Source organism: Rhinolophus hipposideros, assembly GCF_964194185.1.
Source record: "Rhinolophus hipposideros genome assembly, chromosome: 6".
NCBI lineage: Eukaryota > Metazoa > Chordata > Mammalia > Chiroptera > Rhinolophidae > Rhinolophus > Rhinolophus hipposideros.
The window spans coordinates 62,113,687-62,136,249 of NC_138052.1; the positions used below are offsets into that span (position 1 = coordinate 62,113,687).

The 22,563-nt window shown below is 38.0% G+C and overlaps 3 protein-coding genes across 5 annotated transcripts in view; all 3 read left to right on the plus strand.

The window, feature by feature from the left end:
• The first annotated feature begins 5,675 nt into the window (after nt 1-5,675).
• On the plus strand, nt 5,676-11,688 carry ASDURF (ASNSD1 upstream open reading frame). Of its 2 annotated transcripts, XM_081051418.1 has the most exons (5): nt 5,676-5,884; nt 7,666-7,719; nt 9,014-9,089; nt 9,711-9,806; nt 11,570-11,688. In XM_081051418.1, exons 1-4 carry the CDS (start codon nt 5,789-5,791, stop codon nt 9,779-9,781), a joined length of 297 nt encoding a protein of 98 aa, XP_080907544.1. In that variant the 5' UTR covers nt 5,676-5,788; the 3' UTR covers nt 9,782-9,806; nt 11,570-11,688. The 2 variants fall into 2 exon arrangements, with proteins under 2 accessions (XP_080907544.1, XP_080907543.1); XM_081051417.1 differs by lacking the exon at nt 11,570-11,688 and having other exon boundaries at nt 9,711-10,513.
• On the plus strand, nt 9,066-14,201 carry ASNSD1 (asparagine synthetase domain containing 1). 2 transcript variants are annotated; one of them, XM_081051416.1, is made up of 4 exons: nt 9,066-9,089; nt 9,711-9,823; nt 11,570-11,751; nt 13,852-14,201. In XM_081051416.1, exons 2-4 carry the CDS (start codon nt 9,803-9,805, stop codon nt 14,135-14,137), a joined length of 489 nt encoding a protein of 162 aa, XP_080907542.1. In that variant the 5' UTR covers nt 9,066-9,089; nt 9,711-9,802; the 3' UTR covers nt 14,138-14,201. The 2 variants fall into 2 exon arrangements, with proteins under 2 accessions (XP_080907542.1, XP_080907541.1); XM_081051415.1 differs by lacking the exon at nt 9,066-9,089 and having other exon boundaries at nt 9,713-11,272.
• A 3,035-nt stretch (nt 14,202-17,236) lies between these two features.
• ANKAR (ankyrin and armadillo repeat containing) overlaps nt 17,237-22,563 on the plus strand; it is a gene marked incomplete at its 3' end in the record, with an annotated part of 53,731 nt that continues 48,404 nt past the window's right edge. Inside the window, exons 1-2 of the mRNA XM_081050776.1 lie at nt 17,237-18,324; nt 20,194-20,819. Coding sequence (XP_080906902.1) covers nt 20,219-20,819 — 601 coding nt within the window. The 5' untranslated portion in view covers nt 17,237-18,324; nt 20,194-20,218. The remainder of the gene's footprint in view (nt 18,325-20,193; nt 20,820-22,563) is intronic.

Here is a 22,563-nt window from a genome sequence, read left to right on the forward strand (position 1 = left end):
TTAAAGTTTATTGGGGTGACAATTGTTAGTAAAGTTACATAGATTTCAGGTGTACAATTCTGTATTACATCATCTATAAATCCCGTTGTGTGTTCACCACCCAGAGTCAGTTCTCCTTCCATCACCATATATTTGATCCCCCTTACCCTCATCTCCCTTCCCCCAACCCCCTTACCCTCTAGTAACCACTAAATTATTGTCTGTGTCTATGAGTTTTTGTTTCTTCATTTGTTTGTCTTGTTCTTTTGTTGTTTTCAGTTTTATATACCACATATCAGTGAAATCATAGGGTTCTCTACTTTCTGATTTATTTCGCTCAGCATAATACGCTCAAGATCCATCCATGTTGTCACAAATGGCACTATTTCATCTTTTCTTATGGCCGAATAGTATTCCATTGTGTATATACACCACAACTTCTTTATCCAATCATCTATCAAAGGACACTTTGGTTGTTTCCATGTCTTGGTCACCTTAAATAAAGCTGCAGTGAACATCGGAGCACATATGTCTTTATGGATATATGTTTTCAGCTTTTTTAATCAACTTTCTTCATAGCTGTCAGACATATCAAGATACACTAGGAATCGGTAGTATATGCAACATCTTTCTTTCACCTCTGCCATTCACAAGCCACACTGATCACCATATTGTAAGACAGATCCACCAACAATGAAGTCTTCAAAACCAGTTGGTACAAGAGCAGGTCTGAGACTAGAAATTGGTGTATGAGGTACCTAATGTAGAAATTTTAAAGAGGCATTCACTTGCAGGACCCTGAGAGTGAGTGCATCCTTAAAATTGGCACCCTAGGCACTTCATTTACCTTACCCTAGTCCCTGCCCTGTACAAAAGCCCCAGAGTGATATAGCTGCAGGAGCCAACAGTGCCTGATTTCTTCCCAAACTAAACTTTCGAACCAATCTGTCCTCATGTAAAAGGGTTTCACTCATCTGTAGCCCAGTGCTTGTAGACTCAGCCATTTCCTTTGAGGGACCAAAATCAGCCTGGTGTGCTTTCTTACTAGGACTAAGTCCCTGCTTCCTCCTCCCAATGCCTGTGTGATAAGGACCTGGTAGACCCCCGTTCAGATACTAGATCCCTGCTTATAAACATCAGTCCAACATCTCAGGCCCTTTCATCTTCTAACAGAATTCCTGATGCAAAACACCTGTGTGAGATTACCTTTCCTTTGATTTCACCTCCTTGCTATTTGGTCCTACAGCCCCTCCTGACTCCCGCCCCATGCGATTCCCAGCACTGTCTGCTGCTGAGACTGCCCATTGGCCTGCGAGTCTAGGATTCTTAAAAGAATTTGTGGCTCAGTCTGTCTCCTTTCAGTTAGCTCCCTGTAGTCCTACCCCACGAGAATGGGCAGAACTATCCAATCATTGTAACAACCAAATGTGCCTCCACATATTTTCGAAAGTATCAACTTGGAACAGCCCTAGCTAGCCCTACCGAAAATCAGTGGAAGTAAAAGAGAAGACATATCTTCAAAGATAACTGGGCCAAACATTTCAGAGCCTGGTTTTGTCCATTCCACTGGTTCCTAAACCTGTGTGTCAAAATCATCTGAAGGAACTCCTGATTCATCCATTTAACACATACTTAAATAGTGCTTATTATGTGCTTGTAACTGTTATAATAAACACTACAAATATTAACTCATTTAATCCTCATTACAACCCTTTGAGGTGGGCACTATTATTACTCACATTTTACAGATCAGGAAACTGAGGCTTGAGAAGTTATTGACTTACCAAACTCACACATCTAATAAATGGAGAAACCAAAATTCAAACCCAGCCATTTTGTTATAGGTTAAATGGTTAGCACTATGTTATACAGCAGACAATCATATTCCATCCACAAACATTTGGCTTAATAAATATGGGAAAAGGACTGAGAAATCTATCTGTATTTGAACAAGACTTTCAGGTGATTTTACATAGTGAGAAGGGCACCCACCTACTAACTGGCATTTGGGGACCACAGCCCTATACCACACCTCATTTGGAAGAGACGGGAAAGAGGCTTTTGTGGCTAGAGAGAAATCTGTGGCTAGAGACAAATCTGTATTATGAGAAAGCAAGGGAAAACTGTGGTTGGGGTACTAGTCATCTAAACCTTGGAAGCCAGGCTAATAATATACATCACTTTTACAAAATGGTGAATGGTAAACTATGCATTATTAAACAAAAAGAAATACATTAAGAATGTAGCATCAAAGGAAGTGTACATATAGCATTAATAAACATGAAATTATCCTATTAAGTAGAATAAACAACAGCAATGGACTTAAATGAAAGAAGGAAGTACAGCCGAGCTAGTTACATGGTGAGCTGCTGATGGGTAGTCCTAAACCAGTTAGACAAATGATACCAAGTGTGACTTCAAGCAACGCAGGAGTTACAACAGCTGACGGAGAAATAGAAGCAATTGGAGAAACATGAAAAAATAAGATAAAACGCGAAAGAACTTTGAAAACAGTTTAGTACCATACTAATAAGATTATCATATCACTACTACATTTAGTATTATGTCATCTAGGGTGAACCATGTAAATCAATGGAAATATCAGCACCAGGCAGAGCCATAACCAATAACCCACCCCCAAAATGGCATGAACAGCTATAGAACAATCAGTAGTGTTTCTGGCCACTCAGCATGGAAATTATGTGGGTCAAAGAGTCAATTCAAATATTAACTAGAGTTCCCAGTCAGGCAGACATTGCCATAGAAGGAGGGTAATATTCATCTAAACCTTGGAAGCCAGGCTAATAATACACATCACACATTAGCCAGGATAATAATACAATACACACAATAACACACATTGGTCTACAAAGTAGACCAATATGCTGGTGTCTCTTCAGCTTCAAACGTCACCATCATTCTGAACACTAATTAAAATGACACCCCAGGTGTCAGGGGAGGCATGTTCCAAGGTTCCTACCAGCTTAACTGTGGTAAACCGTAAAGATTTGGGGGAATGGAGTTAAGAAAAGACGAAATTTTAGTTTTTAATTAATGTAATATTTGGTTTGTAATATATATTTGTATATAAAGTTTAAAAAAAATTATCTTGTGAATAAGGCTTCCAAACTGAATGTACTCTGCCAAAATTTAAACATATTTCATAGTTTCTTTTCGGCGCTAAGTATTATAAGCCAATGCAAATAAAATCCACTTTCATCAAATCATCTTCAACCTTCTATATAATTCCTCAAGTTTTATCTTTCATTGTGCTTTTTCATATTCTGAAAAAAAATAATTACTTTAGAACTCTCTTTTTCCTTACAAAACAAGACTCATCCCATTACCTTGCATTCTCTATTATTCTTGCCTTTAATGTGATCTTAGCCACCCATATTAATTATAACTTTTAACCAATTTAATAACTTCCATTTCATAGAGAGAACTGGAGGTAGATAATTAATAACTGTCATATGCAAGCACTTCAGCAAACAAAGTTCATTAATACACACACATTCCCTTTACACCTTCTGAAAGTGACAAAAATGAACATGTCCCTTACATTATCCAAAAGGATAGCCATTCCACGGCATATAAAAACAAGAAGCAAAAGTAGATAAACTTAAAATTATGCTTAGATTAATCACTGTTTCAGTATTCACCTTTTAAAATAAATTATCTAGTTATCTAATGATTAATCATTAATTAACTCCATTTGATATTTTCTCAGGGTTTTAAGTTACCTAAAAATTTGGAATTGTGTTTAAATTTATACAATACTAAATATAATTGCTGTTGATATAAAAAGTTTGTCTGAATAATTACTCATTTTAGTGAATACCAATTTACATTTCTCATAAATTTAAATATTCTGTAGCAGTAATGCTAGCGTATTTAATCAGTAAACCAGTGTATGAATTGGGAAATTCAGATTAAATAATCTCTTCATGAGAAAACAAATCTAAATGTCATAAAAAATAAAACATCTACTTCTATTTTACTTAGCATTGATAAATGCATTTTTTCTCTTAAACCCAAATTATTAATCCAGTCTGATTTCTCCAAAAATTCACTTTAATTTCTCCAAACATATGCTTCAAATGTTTCTAAGCTAGCAGAAGGACTTTATTTTCTTAAAAGTCTAGCACATTTAAAGTATTAGAAATTCTGGGCTTTTTTTAAATTTTGGGATTTATACAAGTGCATAATTATGTCTATAGACTGCCCTTTAATTTAAGAGAAATTATAATGGAATTTATTAATATCCTCCAAAAGTACAAAAACATTTTACATTCTCACAGCAAGACAGAAAAGCCATTCTAAATCATAGATACAGACACAGAAACTTTATAGCTTCAGTTTTACAACCTCTATCTCAGGTTGAAAGTAAACATAAAAATTCGCTAGCCCATATCTCAAAAAACTGGTCTTTCCAATGGGCACAAAATTCTTAATTGAGCTTGCAAAGGACAAACAAAAATATTAAAAACTGGATTTTCTGCCATCTCTCTTCCAATAGAGACTGGATCTCCATCACCCAACAGATATCACTGAATGATTAGGCCATAAAGCCCAATTCCCAATCACTGCTGCTACTAATGTGTAATGACTTAGCCACGCACACATCAGAAAGAAAACCAAATTTTTTTAAATCCTTAAAAAGGAAAACAAACAGTAAACTTAGTTTTATAACCACTCTGAATTTATTCAAAGAGCCAATAAAAGAGAATCCTGGGCTTAAACAACCCATGAGGTACATTTCCTTAGCAGAGTTTGGCTCCATCATGAGTCCACACGGGCAGCTCCAGGGAACCTTGAGATTTCCAATGTTAAAGTATAATTTTCAAAAATATAAAATCATATTTCTCATGCAAATATAAAATGAACATATGTCAAAATCTCATTCAACTCATTAACTGATGCTGGAACAGGTAAAACATTTAAACCAATTCAAAGAGTCTATGAGAAGACAGGCCTATATTAACAATGACACGTTAGTGTAGAATTGCAGGGTTAGACACAAAACTGGTTAATGCCGTACAGAACGAAAAATCATAACCTGTGGGGTTACCTGGTCCACCAAATAGAAATTATTTGCATCTCTGCCAGACAAAAATCTGCAGGTTAACCTCTGCCCCTACAGAACTGTAAAATTGCTCAGTCAATAGAAAGTCAAGCCCACGAAAGCACTGAAAGAACACCCGATAATCTCTTGCCTGCTCCCAAGTTTTGGATAATTTTTCGCAACGAAGTGAGATACTGCAAATACCGTGTGGCATGTACTTATACTAAAAAGTTACTCATTTATCTGAAATTCACATTTAACTGGGCATCCTGCATTTCCCTTGTAACCCCAATAACACGTTAACAAAAGCTTTACCAAGTCTGTACAGTTTCGTTGCCAACAATTGTATCTCACATCTGGGCCTAGCCCACATAAAAAAATATTAACTAGAATTTCTACTGCGTTTCTATTCTCCATATTTACCACTGGGGGGCGCGTACAACTCACAGTCTACTGGTTGCGAGACTGTGAAGAGGTCACAAAAGTCTTCCCACGTCGGATCCGCTAGGGGGCTGTTCAGGAACCTCCCAGGACGCTGCTCACGCGCGTCCCTAAGCATCTGTGCGCACGCGCGGAACTGCGCTCGCGCCAGACCCGGACTGCGCAGGCGTTCCCGTGAACGCGCAGACGCCATTGGGGGAAAGGGAGGAGGTGGAGCCTTGCGGCGGTGAGCGTGCTGAGTCGGGGGCCTCGGAGGCCGCCGAGGCGCTAGCCGGGCTGCGCGTGCTGCGTGTTTTGCGCTCGATGGAGATGCCCTTCCGGGAGGCACGCCCAGAAAACGGAGCCGGGCTGGTCCCAGCCGACACCTCGGCCCCTCCCAAAGAGGATCTTAGCTCCAAGGTGAGTGGGGGACACGGCGAGAAGGCCGGCGGGCTCGGGACGGGGCGCCGCTGGGCCGCGGACTGCCCACCGCCGCAGCAGCACGGCCCGGTCTCGGCTCTGCCCGCCTCGGCTTCGCTCCTTTTATTCTTCGCTCTGGACAGTTGCAGGTAAGGGAGATCCTGAAACTTGCCCCGAAATTAGACCCAGTCGGGGCAGTGGGGCGGAGATTTAGTTGGGATTAAATTTTTTAGAAATACTATGCCCAGCCCAGATCCGCTGCCGATAGTCTCCATCCCAGAAAGTGTCACCGCCATCCTTTCAGTTGTCCACCGTCCATTGGGACTGCCACTAAGTTGGGACTCATCCTTGATGTCCGTCACGCAGTCCTGTTCGTTCCGCTTCTGAAGCTCATTTCACATAAGTGCCTTTATCACCGTGCACACTCTGAACCGTCCTAAACCAGCCACCTTCATCTACTTACCATCGGAAACCCTGCACAGACTTCCAAACTGGCCCTTTTTTCTCACCCATCATTGCCTTCTTCCAATCTCTTCTCCACGCTCGCCAGAGCAACCATCGGTCCTAAAACACACGTCTTACCGTCATTCCTCCACCCTCCAAAAAGGGGGAACGAAGCCAGTATAATATAAATCTTAACTGCCATTAGAAGACAAAACCTCTAAAAATGATGTTGGAGATGGGGATGGTCATAGCCTTTGAGATACAGATGTCCTCGATTCTTCGGTTCAAACCCAAACTACCATTGACATCTCGGACAAGTCTCCAATTAATTCGCAATAATATTAATTTATTAATATTAATCCAATAATATCGCAGTTTGCTTGTTTGAAGTAGAGAAAAGTGACCTGCCATTCCTAAAATGAATGGGAAAGCATCGTTCAAACCTAAGTTTCAAAGAGGTTGTGCATGGTCTTCCAGTTTCACTCAGTCCGCTCAGGTACTGCACTGACTTAGCTGAAAAGACAGAGGGGTACACACGCGCTGGGTGGATTTTCAAACCACACGTAGTCCGCTCGCTGCCCTAGCAAGCCACTTACACTGATATGACAGATCCCTGAGGTGTGTGAGGCAGGACAGATTATGAAACCTGATTTTAGAGATACTGGTGATACTATGTGATCAGTCCTGTTCACAAAATAAGCACCATTACTGAAAAGCGTTAGAACTTCAGTTTCCACTTAGTTGAGTCCTTTCCTACTTATAAAAAGTGAGGCCTCCTTCAGCAGTGCCCGCACTGTGCCAGTCTTCGGCATACAAAGACTAATGAGGAAAGATGGAAGGTGATAGGTCTCACTGCAGGTACAGCATTTAGTACATGTGCTTGGGCTGCACCGTGTAGTGCACAAATCATGAAAAGAGTTGGTATTCGGTGGGGAGGGGCATGTAGCCCACCCCTCATTCCATTTGCTATTTATTATTGAAATAAGCTAAAACATAAATCATTGAAAAACTGGTGCATAGTGTCTGTTTCAAGTAAAAGATAAAAACCTTAATTGTTAACGATGGCCCTTGCATGAATACGGGTTACCCACACCAAACCCTCTTTTTGGATTCAGTGGGTTGTCTAACACTTGGCAAGTTGAATCGCTGTTTTGTCCCTCAGCCTTTCCGCACCTGTACCCTCGCACTGACTGCTGTTGAAAAGAACCTGTGTTCACAAACTGCCCATTTGGACAATCAGTACATTACAGCCCCTTATCCCATCTTTTTTTTTAATGGGCTCTCTTTGAGCATACTTCGAGAACCTCTGATTTAAGAAGTTTTCTTTATTTCAATAGATTAAAGAACAGAAAATTGTTGTGGATGAACTTTCTAACCTGAAGAAACACAGGGTAAGTTATTAGAGTGATTCTGAATAGTATATGGGAGGGTTTGATTCTATCTTATTAACTGTATACTAAAGTTGTAAGAATTTTATATATGATTTGTAGTTCATCATCTTTTTAAACTGCAAAAGTGAAAAGTGTCCAAGATTATGTAAAATCACATATAGATATCTGTTGATAATCATTTCTATAAACAGTCAGATAATCATAGTTGATATTATATTTTTCCCCATCATAAAATTCATACTACCTTTGAACCAAGTGATACTAATGGTACTATGGTATCTTGGAGCTGTATTCACTAATGATATTTATTTTGTACTTGAATTTGATATTTTCTTTAGAAATAAATGAACTTTAAATATATTGAGGAGAGCGGGAACTATTCCTTTACGTGAAAGTGGATACTTGTTGAAAAACAAAAAGGATAAATTCTCCTCCTATCCCTCAAATTTTTTTATACAAATCTTCCAAATATTTAACGTGGTTATTTAATGCATCCATAAACAAGCAAGCTCCTGCTTCATCTGTAGTTATACTATCAAAAATTACATTTTAAAGTTCAGAAGAAATGATTTTGTGCTCTTTAAAGCATATTAAAGATTATTTGATAACTGACAGGTTAAACATTTCTGATGTTGTCACTTATGTAATATTAGAGGTTAAAGCACAATTGATACAGACTTTCTAGAGAACAAATTGGCAGACTATATCAAAACCTTAAAGGCATATAACACTTTGACCCCACTGTTCCATTTATAGGAATTGATATTTAGGAAATAATCATAGGAGTGCACAGAGATTTAGTTATAAAGACATTCATCACAACATTGATTTTTAATAGTGAAAAGGTGATAACACCTTAAATATCTAAAACTTGAGGATTGACTAAATAAACTGTAATATGTTATATTTATACAGTAATGTTGTAAAAGAACACTTATTAATAAGAAAAAAGTATTCTCACTGTATTGTTTATAGGTAAAAGCAAATTATATAGTGTATAGCAAAGATTTGAAGGAGGATTTACTCTATAATTTTTGTAAATTATAAATGTGTAGGAAGCTTTTTTGTTAAAGAAATACGGTATTATGGTACAGAAAAAAGAGTTTTACCTCAGTGACAATGGTAGCAATTTCTAGATGTCAGGATAATGGGTAACTTTTGTTTATCTGTATGCTAAGGTATTGTTTTGCAAATGTTACTGAAGTTCGAAAATAAGCGGTAATAGGGTTCAGAGGTTTGACATATGTTGCTTTTTAGATCAAATCATAATGTTAGTCTACATTATGTTTTTCAGAAAGTGTATAGGCAACAACAGAACAGCAACATATTCTTTCTTGCAGACCGAACAGAAATGCTTTCTGAAAGCAAAAGTGAGTTTTTTGTGTGTATTATATGGAAATGCACAGAAAGTCTTTTGTAGGTTTTCTGTAGAAATTCATGATGGTACCTAAATTATATTATACTATCTATATCTAAATGTTTAAATGCATAGCTAAAGATCGGGTGGTGGTATACCTGTTAATAACATTAATGTAGTGGTTTTCTTCAAGTTAACCTTCCAAAGATGAGTCTATGGTAAAAATAAAATGAAAAATATATAAGACGTGTTAGAAAGCAATAATTATTAATGTGTGCTTTGGAGTTTTAGCTAGATCCCAGCATGAAAAACTATTCTACCACTTTCACTCTTTGTGACTTTGAGTGAATTACTTGGATCCTACAAAGTCCTGTGGGATTTAAATAAAGATGGTACATATAAAGTGCATAGCCCAGGGCCTGGGCTAAAATAAACATTTAATAAACAGAAACTGTTTTCCTAAAGATAAACAGTCATCATTAGAAGCCTGTTGTAAATTATTATTTTCACTAACATAGTGCGTTATACTCAAATGGTTTGATCTTGGTAAATAGCTGATGTTATCCTGTGAATTACTAGGTAAAGATCCAGGAATTTTATTTTACTTAATAGTTCTTCTCCCCTCCCTCCACAGATATATTGGATGAGCTGAAAAAAGAATACCAAGAAATAGAAAACTCAGAGAAGAACAAAACCAAGAAATAGTCAACTTGACTTCACATAACAATGTGTGGCATTTGTTGTTCTGTAAGCTTTTCCATTGAACATTTTAGCAAAGATTTGAAGGAGGATTTACTCTATAATCTTAAACGACGGGGACCACATAGTAGCAAACAGTTGTTAAGGGCTAATGAATACTACCAGTGTTTATTTTCTGGCCACGTGCTTCACTTAAGAGGTGTTTTGACTGCTCAGCCTCTGGAAGATGAGAGAGGCAATGTGTTTCTGTGGAATGGAGAAGTCTTTAGTGGAATAAAAGTTGAAGCCGAAGAGAATGATACTCAAATAATGTTTAATTATCTTTCCTCTTGTCAGAATGACTCTGATATTTTGTCACTCTTCTCAGAAGTCCAAGGTCCTTGGTCTTTTATATATTATCAAGCATCTAATCATCATTTGTGGTTTGGTAGGGATTTTTTTGGTCGCCGTAGCTTGCTTTGGCATTTTAGTAATTTGGGCAAGAGTTTCTGCCTCTCTTCAGTTGGTGCCCAAATGTCTGAAGTGGCTGATCAGTGGCAAGAAGTTCCAGCATCTGGAATTTTTAGAATCGATCTCAAATCTACTTCCATTTCTAAATCTGTAGTTTTAAAATTGTATCCTTGGAAATGTATTTCTAAGGAGAATGTTATCAAAGAATGTGTTAATAGCCTGACCCAAATTTCAGCAAACTTGCCAACATTTGTATCGGTAGTAGCAAATGAAGCCAAACTATATCTCAAAGAACCTGTTGTTCCTTTAAATAAGATGTTGCCGCAAGCTTCATTTGCTACTCATTGCAGTACCATTTCCAGCATGCCTCCTACAAGACAGACACTTCAGGGTTTTCTTGCTGATGGAAACATGAAGGAAAGAGTTCAGCAGTTCATTGATGTCCTGAGTATTGCGGTCAAGAGACGAGTCTTCTGTTTACCGAGGGAAGAAAACCTGACCCCAAGTGAAGATTTGAAAACTTGTGATAGGAAAGCAAATGTTGCAATCCTGTTTTCTGGGGGTATTGATTCCATGGTTATTGCAGCTCTTGCTGACCATCATATTCCTTTAGATGAACCAATCGATCTTCTTAATGTGGCTTTCATGACTAAAGAAAAGACTATCCCAACTAGTTTTAACAAAAAAAGGAGAAAACAGAAAACTTGTGAAATTTTAGAGGATTCTTCTGAAGAATCCTCTAAAAATGCTGCTGCTGCTGCTGCTGATGGTCCTGACAAACAATTCAGTGTGCCAGACCGAATCACCGGAAGAGCTGGACTAAAGGAACTGCAAGCTGTTAACCCTTTCCGGATTTGGAATTTTGTTGAAATTAACGTTTCTCTTGAAGAACTGCAAAAATTAAGAAGAACTCAAATATGTCACCTAGTTCAGCCCTTGGAGACAGTGTTGGATGATAGCATTGGCTGTGCAGTCTGGTTTGCTTCTAGAGGAATTGGTCGGTTAGTGACCCAGGATGAAGTGAAGTCATATCAGAGCAATGCAAAGGTATGGCGTGGTATTTCTGCCCCGAAGAATTTCTGAGACCTAAGTGTGACCCTTTACAGCTTTTAGCATTTAGGTTGCAAGAATACAGCATATTTTAGTTGCATTTAAACTACAAAACAATGTATATGTCTTTTTGAAAATTGGGCCTATTTTACTGTTTTATCACTTTGCCTTGTGGTTTTTCTCTGAAAATACTATCTTTGAGATTATAGTTTTTAAGCTTTGCTTTTATCTTAGTTGTTTTCCTCACTGTCTATAGATAACATTTTTTATGTGGATTTCTTTAAACCTCTACAGGTAGTTCTTACTGGAATTGGTGCAGATGAGCAACTTGCAGGTTATTCTCGTCATCGTGTCTGCTTTCAGACACACGGGCTGGACGGGTTGAATAAGGAAATCGAGATGGAACTGGGTCGAATTTCTTCTAGAAATCTTGGTCGTGATGACAGAGTTGTTGGTGATCATGGAAAAGAAGCAAGGTAACTAATTCTCTATTTGAGTTGTTGTTGGATCATTTTGTAAAACCAATAGACTATAAAAGAAGATTTTTAGGTTCCCTTTTTCTTTGCAGACTGTTCAAATGAATAACAGTGGCAACAATAATATCTTGGCTTTATAATAATAAACAGACCAGCTGCAGCAAAGCTGGGAGGAGCCGGAGAAGAAGTTGTTTTCCAAAACTCATTCTCCAACAATGTCTTTTCAGTAATTTTTAAAGATGGTAAAATAACATGATTGCTTTTAAGATTACAAAGAAAAGGACTGTAAAACTGAGGTAGTGAAATACTGAGAGAAGGTATTTAAAGGGTTTGATTTTGTTTAAAATGTTTGCTTTCCTCCCAGTAAGGGCACAGGCCCTATTCCCAAGCTCTCTCCTCCGATGTTGTAGAACCTGGCTTTGTTGCTAGACGTTTCTGTACAGATAGAGCCATACTGATTTAAATGGTGCTTCTAGTACTGGGTTCCCCTCTGTCGTATGTTATTTTGAACATAATTTAGTCATATGTTGCAGACTTAAAACCTTCAAAGAAATCATAATTTAGTCGTATGTTGCAGGCCTAAAACCTTCAAAGAGATCATTCTTTTTCACTGTGGAGGTTTATTTTTACCTACAACGGTATTTCTAATGGTAGTAAACAAGTGCTTGAATACAACTTTTTAAAGCACTGAGGATAAAGGAGGATGTAACAATTTAGCTATAAAAAGCAGAAAGTTGTTCAACTAGGTTCATTTTTTTAAGTGGTAGTTTATTGCAAGGATCCAAGCATGCAAGAACAGGGAGTCCAAATAAGCGTTGTGGGAATTGAAACATCATAATAACACCTACTCGGAGACTTCACTGATTCTTGTCTCTGCATCAGTCTTTCCACTGACCTGTGGTTGCCTTTACAGGGTTGTCATTCTTATGTTGCCGGTTCTGACACATGTAAACTTTGACTACTATGTCATTCTATCATAATTTTCAAAATTTCATTATGAAGAGAAATAATGCCACAATAATGTTTTCCTTTTGAAGGATGTGTGTGTGTGTGTTTATGTGTGTAGAAAAGAGAGAGAGATTGATTTTCAGTCCATTATTTTCAGCTAGATTAGAGAAAAGGAATTTATTTTATTTAGTAAAAGCAGTTAATTCTAAAGGTCCCATATGAAACCCTCAGGCAAAAATGCATATAAAGAATATTTAAAACACCTAATACAGAATTGTGATTTAACAAATACCGTTATAGTGGTTAGATCTACGTAATCAATTTAGTATGTATTTTTACATACATATTAGCAGTAATCTATTGATTAAATTCTTATATTTAAATATGCTTTTACAATCAATTCATTTTATAAAATATTCCATATAATGAATGCCTTTACCCTTCCAATCTTTCTACTTGAGCTAGAATAAAATATAATGACGTAAAAACACTAGTATAACTGCATTGTATTTTGAGGAATTAGAAGAAGAGAGAATGTTAGAGTATTAAAAAGGAACAGAATTTTGTAGGAAATCAGGGAAGCCAAAAAAAAACAGTGAGTCATTTTAAAAATCTAATACTTCGTTCTGTCACACCAACTTGTTGCTATTTAAATGGTTTAAATGTAATTAAGCAATTTTGATACATAAAGTCTTACCATAAGTAAGTGTTTCACAAGTTCAGGATTGTAGAGCCCTCAATATTGCTTTCATATCCCTAAAATTCAGTTTCTTTAGACATGATAAAAAGCAGATATAGACTGAATGATTGAATTAAGACCATGCTTGTTTTCAAGACATCCCAAAAAATATCTTGTGAAACTATTTGAAATTATTTCTTGAACCCATACGCCTAATGTATTTATTTATTGGGGTAAAATTTATTTATTTTGTACCATAGATATGCATATTAAAATTAAGTGTTATGAAATACTTTCTTAAGGTGATTAAATTTTAGCTGTAAAATTGTGCAAATAACCAGAATATTTTAATTGAGAAAAATACCCTCAAAAATTAATTTTACACTGTAAACTTTAACATTGAATAAAATGCAAAAGAAATGATCATTAAATTGATTTCATTTTTTTATAGTGTTTATATTTATTTATTTTAGATTTCCTTTCCTGGATGAAAATGTTGTCTCCTTTCTAAATTCCCTACCAATTTGGGAAAAGGCAAACTTGACTTTACCCCGTGGAATTGGTGAAAAACTAATTTTGCGTCTTGCAGCAATGGAACTTGGTCTTACAACCTCTGCTCTTCTGCCAAAACGGGCCATGCAGTTTGGATCCAGAATTGCAAAAATGGAAAAGAATAATGAAAAGGCATCTGATAAATGTGAAAGGCTCCAAGTCATTTCCTTACAAAACCTTTCTGTTGAAAAGGAGATTACAGTGTAATATTTCACAACGTGATAACATTTACTGAATAATGATTATATAAAAATAAAATACTCTGCTGCTTTATTGTTGTACAATGTAGTGGTTTCAAGGTTCATTAAGTGAATTTTTACTTAACTGTGCAGCTTAATGTAGCCAATTTAGTCAAATGGACAGTCTACAGAAAGTTTATTGAAAGAAAGTCAGTGGATATTTTAAACTGTGATGTTAACATTGTTTTAAACTGTTACATGGTAATGTCCCGCTGGCAACGCTAAAAGAAGGCAGCTTTTACTCTTTTCATGGTAACTACATCCAAAATTAACTCAATTTGTTGTTGCCAGAGGCATGTTTTCAGATGGCCCTATTTGACAGAGGAGAGAACTAAGGTTTAGAGAAGTTAGATAATTTGCTTGAGGTTCACACTCCTGAGCAATACTTGGTACTTCTGTCTCTTTAAGGCGACTCATTTTCCCACTCTGGGGACTTTTGAAGATTATTGTCAACATTCTCTTGTCCCACAAATCTCTAACCTCCCTCTCTTTGCCCCTTTCTCAGCTCATGACCTGGGTTTTTCACCGAGAGAACAAACTCATCAGGCCAAGAATTGCCTCCACTTTCCAACACCAGAACTTTTAACTTACCTGTAGGTACACCCATCCTTTCCTCCTGTCTTGCCATTAGAAAGGCAAATGTGTCCATCAACCCATGAGAAGGTGGTGCCTCTACCTGCTCTCTGTATCTCAACCCTTCCTGCTTTCAGCAACCTTCTCTAGTCTTTTCTGTAGGATCCTTCCTATCATCATTTAAAATATTCTATCTATACCAATTTAAAATGTACATTGCTGGTCTTACATCCTCTACTTCCCATCCACATCCACCCTCCCACTTTTCACCTACTCACTTAGCTCCACTCAATCCGACATCCACCCACATTATTCAGTAGTGACCATCAGACCAGGGTCACTGGGATCTAACCACAATTAAGGCTGATACCCTTTCTGGATCTGGACATACTTTGATTCTTTCAATCATAGTGGGAAAGAAATTTTAGGACACACGTACCAACAAACAGAGCCTGGCAAAGACTTACACATGCCCTGAATTTATTTCCTGGTAAATGCAATGTTAAAACCAGATTTAGACATTACCTGAATATTACCAGATTTAGACATTACCATTTCTCTACCTGAAGACAGACAACTTAAAGTGTCTGTGTGGTCGTGAGCACTAATTTGACATTGCTCAATATGGGGTTACACAAACTAAGAGGTTTACCCAGCAGCCTAGAGTTGAATATAATATAATAACAACATGGTTAAATACTAACTACAGTATAGCTCTAGTTTATATATAGCTGACTATGTGCCAGGCATTATTCTATGACCTTTACATGTATTCATTTGATCAGTTGAACCTCTAGGGAATCTCTAGGTCTCCTGCTCCAGCAGGATACTCTGTATGCATGTTTGCTTTTTTCTTGTTGGTCTTTGTTTTATTTTGTTTAGTCTTAAGAAGGCCTGATTGGTTATAGCCTTCTTACTACTTAATCTCATAAATTCTGGGATGAAGTTCTATGTTAATCCTTAAACAAAGGAATAATCTTTCCCAAGATTTGAAACACTTAGAACAAACCATCTGGATACCTATACAAAAAACTTTTAGGTAGAGGAATTTACATACATTGTTCATACTTCTTCAGTGTAAAACATACAGATCTCTTAAAGAAGGCAGTGACTTTTCGACATACCTAGCCATGGAACAGCAATAATAAATTTACTAATATTCACTATCTCTATAGCAGCTGTTAAAAAGAAACAACAGACCCAAAATGGAGTCACTTTTGCTAAGCCCCACCACGACTTACTACCTAACCTCAATACAGTTTCAGTCTCTCTCAGGTGTGGAATTTTAAACCAATCTGGAATGTCCTGGTCAGCACCAATAAGAAAATCTGCTTGTTAAGACCCCCTGCCTTCCCCTAAGATAAAGCGACCTTGCTGAAATAATCCACTCAAGCCTTATCCCACCTCTTTCTCCCTATAAAAACCTATTTTGTACAACTTCTCAGAGCTCTCTTCTATTTGCTGGATGAATTGCTCAGCAAAGCCAATTAGGTCTTTAAATTTATTCCATGGAAGTTTTGGTCAACACAGAACGATGACATGGATGGAGTAAGAAATTCTGCCCCCGGCACCAAAACCCTCCATGTTGCTAAATTCAGTGGAAGTTTCAGTTCTCTTTAACCAAGCAGCAGAATCCAGTGAAGTTGACCATTCCCTAATTCATGAAACACTTCTTGGCTTCTGCAACCAATCTGGGTTCTCCTGCCTTCCTGACAGCTGACTCTTTGTCTTCTTTGCTGACTCCACCTGATCTTTAAATATTAAATTCCAGGTCTCTAGCCTGGGTTTTCAGTTCTTCTCTATTCTCTCCCCCTTGGTGATTTCAGCCACTTCCCTTGCTTCACGTACCCTAAGCCTGCCAAACACGTACATGTTTAACCCAATCTGCCGTTCTTAGCCCAGACCTGTGTAAGACATATCTGACATCTCTCCTTGGTTCTCTTCTAGGTACATCAGGTCAGTTATGTCCACAACTGAACTCTTAATCTTGCCCTGATCCCATTGCTCCTGACAGAAATTTAAGTGTCACCTAGATAACACTCTACCCTCATTCAATCTGTTACCAATAGGCCACCTCATTATTTTTCAAATCCATCCACCAGCCCTCCATCTCCACTGTCCCCACTCTGGCCTTTGTCTAGCCTCTACTTCCTCCAACCTAATTATTAGACACTTTTAGAATAAAGTTCAAAATCATTAACTCAGTAGCCTGCCTGATTTGCCCCTCGCCTACGGCAGCAGCCTCAGTTTGGGCCCACCTCTCCTGTTCTCTGCAAGGTTTTGTTTAGTTTCTCAAAAGTTTCAACTTTCATCTCAACTCAGTTTGTCCTGTGAGAGACCCTGCTGGCTGTGCCATTTGTCATGCAGGGTGGCCTGCAGGGCCTCAGGTCCTGCTCCCCACATCCCCACACAGGATGTGGCTAGGCCAAAAAGGAATACTCAGGGAGCCATAGGTAGGGGAGTCATACCACTATATTCTCTGGGGGGGCGGGGGGGGCGGACACACAGTGTAGCCACAGGATCTGCAGTCCGCCATTCGCCTCTCAGCCTGTCAACCAACCAACCAATCAATGTAGACCCGCAGTTACATCAGTAACCAATTGGCTAACTGGTTACAGCTGATGGCCATCTCCACTGTCCCCACTCTGGCCAGGAACAACGTTGATGGTCATTCACTATTCTAGCCAGCACCTCCCCACACGAGGCCAAGAGCCTGGAAACTGCTCTCTGGGACTCTGTCCGCACAAGTTCTTCACCACCTATTGTTCTCTGCCACAATCCCTTCTCCAACTCTGCTTGAATAGCTTTTTTTCATCTTCCAGGTTCAACTTAAAGATTACTTCCTCAGGGCAGCCTTTCCCAGCCCGTGGTCTAGGTTAGCTTTTCTTCCTGTGCTGTCATTACATCTGTTTAAATACACCGGTATGCTTTTCTATGTAACTAAGCTCTTTGGGGTTTGGTGTCTGCCCTGTTTTCCAGGGCCTCCAACTCCGAGCACAGTGCCTGGCTCATAATAAGTGTTCCATGAAGGTTTGTTGAATGAAAGAATGATGATGGAGGTGGGATTCCAACTCAGGACTACCTCAGAGCCTAGTGCTTTTGCTTCTGCCACTCTGTTTTTGTGTTTGCAGAGACAAATAGCGAAAGGAATAGAAAGGCAAAGTGACCAGAGCAGGAGGAGGTGCTGAGTTCTAGGAAGGGCGGGGTGGGGGTGGACGTGTATGGAAAGAATCTGAACAGTACCAAGTGGCTGCGAAGCCCGCCAGGTGGGGAGTACCGCCCACAGAAGCACCGCAGGCCGCGGGGGCGCCCTTGCCTAGTGCCCCGAGTCCCGCTGGTGCACAGCAGCTGAGGCGGAGGTTCCCCAGAGGGCCCAGGCTGGGGGAGCAGCTCCCTGAGGCCCTCGCCTCAGGAAAGTCCTCTGATCCTCTGGGCTGCATCTCCCGTACGCACGCGGAGCTCCTAACGGAAGATTCCCGCCCAGCCAGGAGCCACCCAAGAAGACCACTATCTCCGGCCCCTAGGAATACTCCGACGCGGATGCAGCTGCCCTCTCCAGAACAAGGCAACAATCATTTAAAAGTAGGTTTCTTCTTTTTTCTTGTGCTTTCCCTTTTCCCGTGTCTCGGGTATAGGTCTTGAACTTGAGTATGGACAGACCTGGGTTGGTCCTGATTCTGAAGGTGGAAAACTTGAGGAACGCTGCTCTGTAACGTTCCTCGTCTCCATTTCTGTATCTATAAAGTGGGGATACCAACACCTATCTCCCTGAGCCCGATTCTCAGTGTCCTACCAGAACTACTGGCAGCAGCATCACTTCTGAACTTTCCAGAAAATCAAATGCTATGGCCCCACACCAAGTTATTGAATCAGAAACTGGCGGGAGGTCAAGCAATCTGTTTTAACTACCCCAATTGATTTCAACGCAGGCTAACTTTTGAAAAACATTGTAAAAACAAAAAAGGACCAATTAAATTAAATAAATAAAATGTTGTGTATAAAGAGCTGGGCAAATAGTAGATGCTCAATAAATAGTGGTTATGGTTATTATTATTCCAGAAACAGGCAGTTAGTTGCACAGAAATAGAAAGTTAGGCAGGCATTTGCTGTCCTTCCATGTCTTTTAAGCAGGTCTTTATTTTCTTGCTTTAAAAAAAGAAACTAAAAACAAAATAAGCATATGCCAAAAAGGTTCTCCAACAAAAGAGAATAGGTATGCAACAATAGTTTCTCATATATAAACTTACTTTGTTTTGACATACTTGTTAGTATCTTTGGACTTCTTTAGAAAAGCAGAACATGATTAATGTTAAAGATTTTACAATTTTGTTTTAATTCAAATTCCAACTTACTTATGCTGCAGTTAGTTTAAGATTGAAAAATGTAATGGAATTACCATATGATTCAGCAATTCCACTTTTGGGTATTTATCCAAAGAAAATGAAAACACTAACTTGAAAAGATATATACACCCTTATGGTTTTTGAAATGTTATTTACTCTAGACAAGATATAGAAACAACCTAAGTGTCCAACAATGAATGAATGGATAAAGTAGATGTGAGATGTGATATTAGATATATATATATATATATATGTATATATATATATATATATGTAAATAAATATATAAATAATATAAGACCTTATATAAATAATATAAGACCCGGTCTTATTTTACTATAATGTAAGACCGGGTCTTATATAATATAATACAATATAATATAATACCAGTTCTTATATTAATTTTTGCTCCAAAAGACGCATTAGAGCTGATTTTCCAACTAGGTCTTATTTTCGAGGAAACACAGTATATATTTCACATATATAGTATATAATATTTACAAATATATATATAGGAATACTATTCAGCAATACAAAAAGAATGAAATCTTCCCACTTGTGACAACATGGATGGACCTAGAGGACATTATGCTAAGTGAGATAAGTCAGACAGAAAGGCAAATACTGTATGCTTTCACTTATATGTGGAATCTAAACAAACAAACACAACAAAATAGATTCATAGATACAGAGAACAAATGGATGGTTGCCAGAGTAGAGGGGGGTGGGAGAATGAGTGAAAAAGGTGAAGAGGGAATAAGAGGTACAAACTTCCGGTTATAAAATAAGTCACATGGATGTAATGTACAGCACAGGAAATCTAGTCAATAATATAACTTTATACCGTGACAGAGGTTATTAGACATATAGTGGTGATCACATTGTAAGGTGTATCAATGTAGAATCACTATGTTGTACACCTAGGTGAAGCTAATAAATGTCAGCAATACTTTAATTTTCAAACCATGCTTTAAAAAGATTGAAAAATGTAATGGTTGACCATGAAACAATTAACCTAATAAAGATGAAAGGCTCAGATAACAGTTCTTGAGCAATCCAGCTTCATTACCACGGCAAATGTTACCGCTTGTCTTTTCATTCATTGCAGAAACTTCAAAAAGGACACACTAGACATGTTAAGATTGCCTAAAAAAGGATTACCTAGATTTGATCAAATTCAAGACGAAGAAACCTACCTGGAAAATTTAGCAGTACAAAGAAATGCTTCTGCTTTTTTTAAAAAATATGATCGGAGTGAAGTACAAGAGTTGCTAACTACTGCCCTAGTTAGCTGGTTGTCTGGCAAAGAAGACATCCGCTCTCAATTAGATGTCCCGTGTGGACTGATGAGTCAAATGAGTAATGTGGGCTTCGGCACTGCCATCCTTCTGACTCCTGTGGACCCTACTGCCCTCTTAGATTATAGAGAAGTCCATCAGATCATAAGGGAGTTGGCTGTTGGAATTTATTGCTTAAATCAAATTCCTTCAATCAGTTTAGAAGCGAATTATGATCAGAGTTCTTCTTGTCAGTTACCTCCAGCTTATTATGATACCAGGATTGGGCAAATTCTGATCAACATTGACTACATGATGAAAGCACTATGGCATGGAATGTACATGCCCAAAGAGAAGCGAGCCAGATTCTCTGAATTGTGGCGTACCATGATGGAAATTGACCCAGATGGGAAGCCTCAAACAAATAAAGATATTTTTGCAGAATTTAGTTCAGCAGGTAAGAGACCTTAACACAGTTATTTTTGTTAGAATACTTATTTTTAAATGTAAAGATAGTTGATTTGTGGCTCAGTTTTAGATATTTAGCCATATTTCTTGAGATTTTTTTAAACTCCAAAGAATCTTTTCAACAGAACTTTAATTTTTTTCAGTGTCTCTGAAAATTATGTTTTAAGTAAACATCTTGTTTCTTTCAGCTTAATCTCCAAGTTCTGCAAAAGTGATCAGATTTCAGTTTACACTTTTTTCTTGTAAGGCTTAAATAGGAAAGTCCATAATAAAACCAAGGGTAGATGGAGTGCAATGAGAAAAATCTTAAAACTTGAAAACAAAATGATTACCAGATTGGTTAGCCATCCACATTGCCATTTTTATAAACCTCAAAAATGAACAGGAATTGATGTACATCAGCAATCTAAGCTTTGGTATTTAGGAGCATTTGGTTTCACGAGCATTTATTCTTGATTCACTTAACTTTTCAATTCCTCCCTCCTCAGGGCCATACTTCTGTAATGCCTATATATAAACAATAGTTGCCACTAAATCCTGGTGCATTCTCTTCAGCATGTTTATGTTTTTCATTGGTTTTGCTTTTTTACCTTTTCCTATGGTTCCTTTGCAGGCCAAGTGGAATGGGGTGTGAAATGGTGAATGTGTACCCCACATACTGTAACAAACTGCTTTCATTGATCAAATACATATAATAATTTTCTAAATAAATTTCTGTAGTTTGTGAACACAAGCTTAAAAACAAGTCTAAATTCTGGGACAAAATGCATTAGGATTTCATTTGACTGGAGGAGAGAGCCTGGCAGTAGATTTTATATCTAAAACTGAACAAGGGAGACAGCTCATCTTTAAGAAATAAAACGTCTCCCACATGGTTTCTTTCTTGATTATTGGGTTACTAAAAAAAGTACCTTGAAAACCAGATTAGTTGTTTCTTAATTTCTTGATAAAATGTGGAAGTATTACGATCATTTGAATATTTAATGAAGCTAATATGGTAAGTTCCTTTCGTGGAGTTGTTTAATTCTTATGTTTTCCTTCTCTGTGGTTGACAGCTAAATCAAAAATTATATGCACACACAAATTTTACATATGTGTCTGTAAAGGACTCTAGTTTGACTTACTCATTTAAAAAATATTCATTGAGCCTTCATTTCTTGCTGAAAAACAAAAATAAGTTTGACGTGAAAAACAAGTAAGCAGTAAACTTAAGTGTAACTTCCATGAAAAAGGGACCTTACCTGCTATGTTTATCACGGTATGTTTAATGCCTGAAACAATGCCTGACACATACTAGACATCAACAAATATTTGTTAAGTTGCGTTAAATGAATTGAATTGAATCAATGAATAGATATGTGGGGCAGAGGTGTTATACATCTTGAGAGATTGAGTCTAGCATGGCTGTCCCAGAGGGATTTAATAATTGTGCACCGAGGGAGCAGCCCCTCAGCAAAGGAGTCATCCTCCTACTTCTGCCTGAACCTACTGATTCTTCTCTAGGCACGTTCCTTACTTTACTGCTCTCCAAAATCCATTCTCCCATTCTTTCATCTCCCTTCCTCCCCTCCGTCTTCCCTTCCCCTACCCTTTTCCGTCTTCCTCCCCTCTTCCTTTTAGGAAGGAAAGGGGCTGTGCTGTCTTGGAAAGGCAATTTGGGGGTCTCACTGCACCTTAATCTGATACCAAAGTACTTAAATGTACTTCAGTGCTTCCAATTTCTGAGGCTTTCT

Excerpts from the sequence above, each read along its gene's own strand:
- ASDURF (XM_081051418.1), top strand. The coding sequence starts at position 5,789 with ATGGAGATGCCCTTCCGGGAGGCACGCCCAGAAAACGGAGCCGGGCTG. Across the intron at positions 5,885-7,665 it reads AAGAGGATCTTAGCTCCAAG|ATTAAAGAACAGAAAATTGT; the intron begins GTGAGTGGGGGA and ends TTATTTCAATAG. Across the intron at positions 7,720-9,013 it reads CTAACCTGAAGAAACACAGG|AAAGTGTATAGGCAACAACA; the intron begins GTAAGTTATTAG and ends TATGTTTTTCAG.
- ASNSD1 (XM_081051415.1), top strand. The coding sequence starts at position 9,803 with ATGTGTGGCATTTGTTGTTCTGTAAGCTTTTCCATTGAACATTTTAGC. Across the intron at positions 11,273-11,569 it reads CATATCAGAGCAATGCAAAG|GTAGTTCTTACTGGAATTGG; the intron begins GTATGGCGTGGT and ends AAACCTCTACAG. Across the intron at positions 11,752-13,851 it reads GATCATGGAAAAGAAGCAAG|ATTTCCTTTCCTGGATGAAA; the intron begins GTAACTAATTCT and ends TATTTATTTTAG.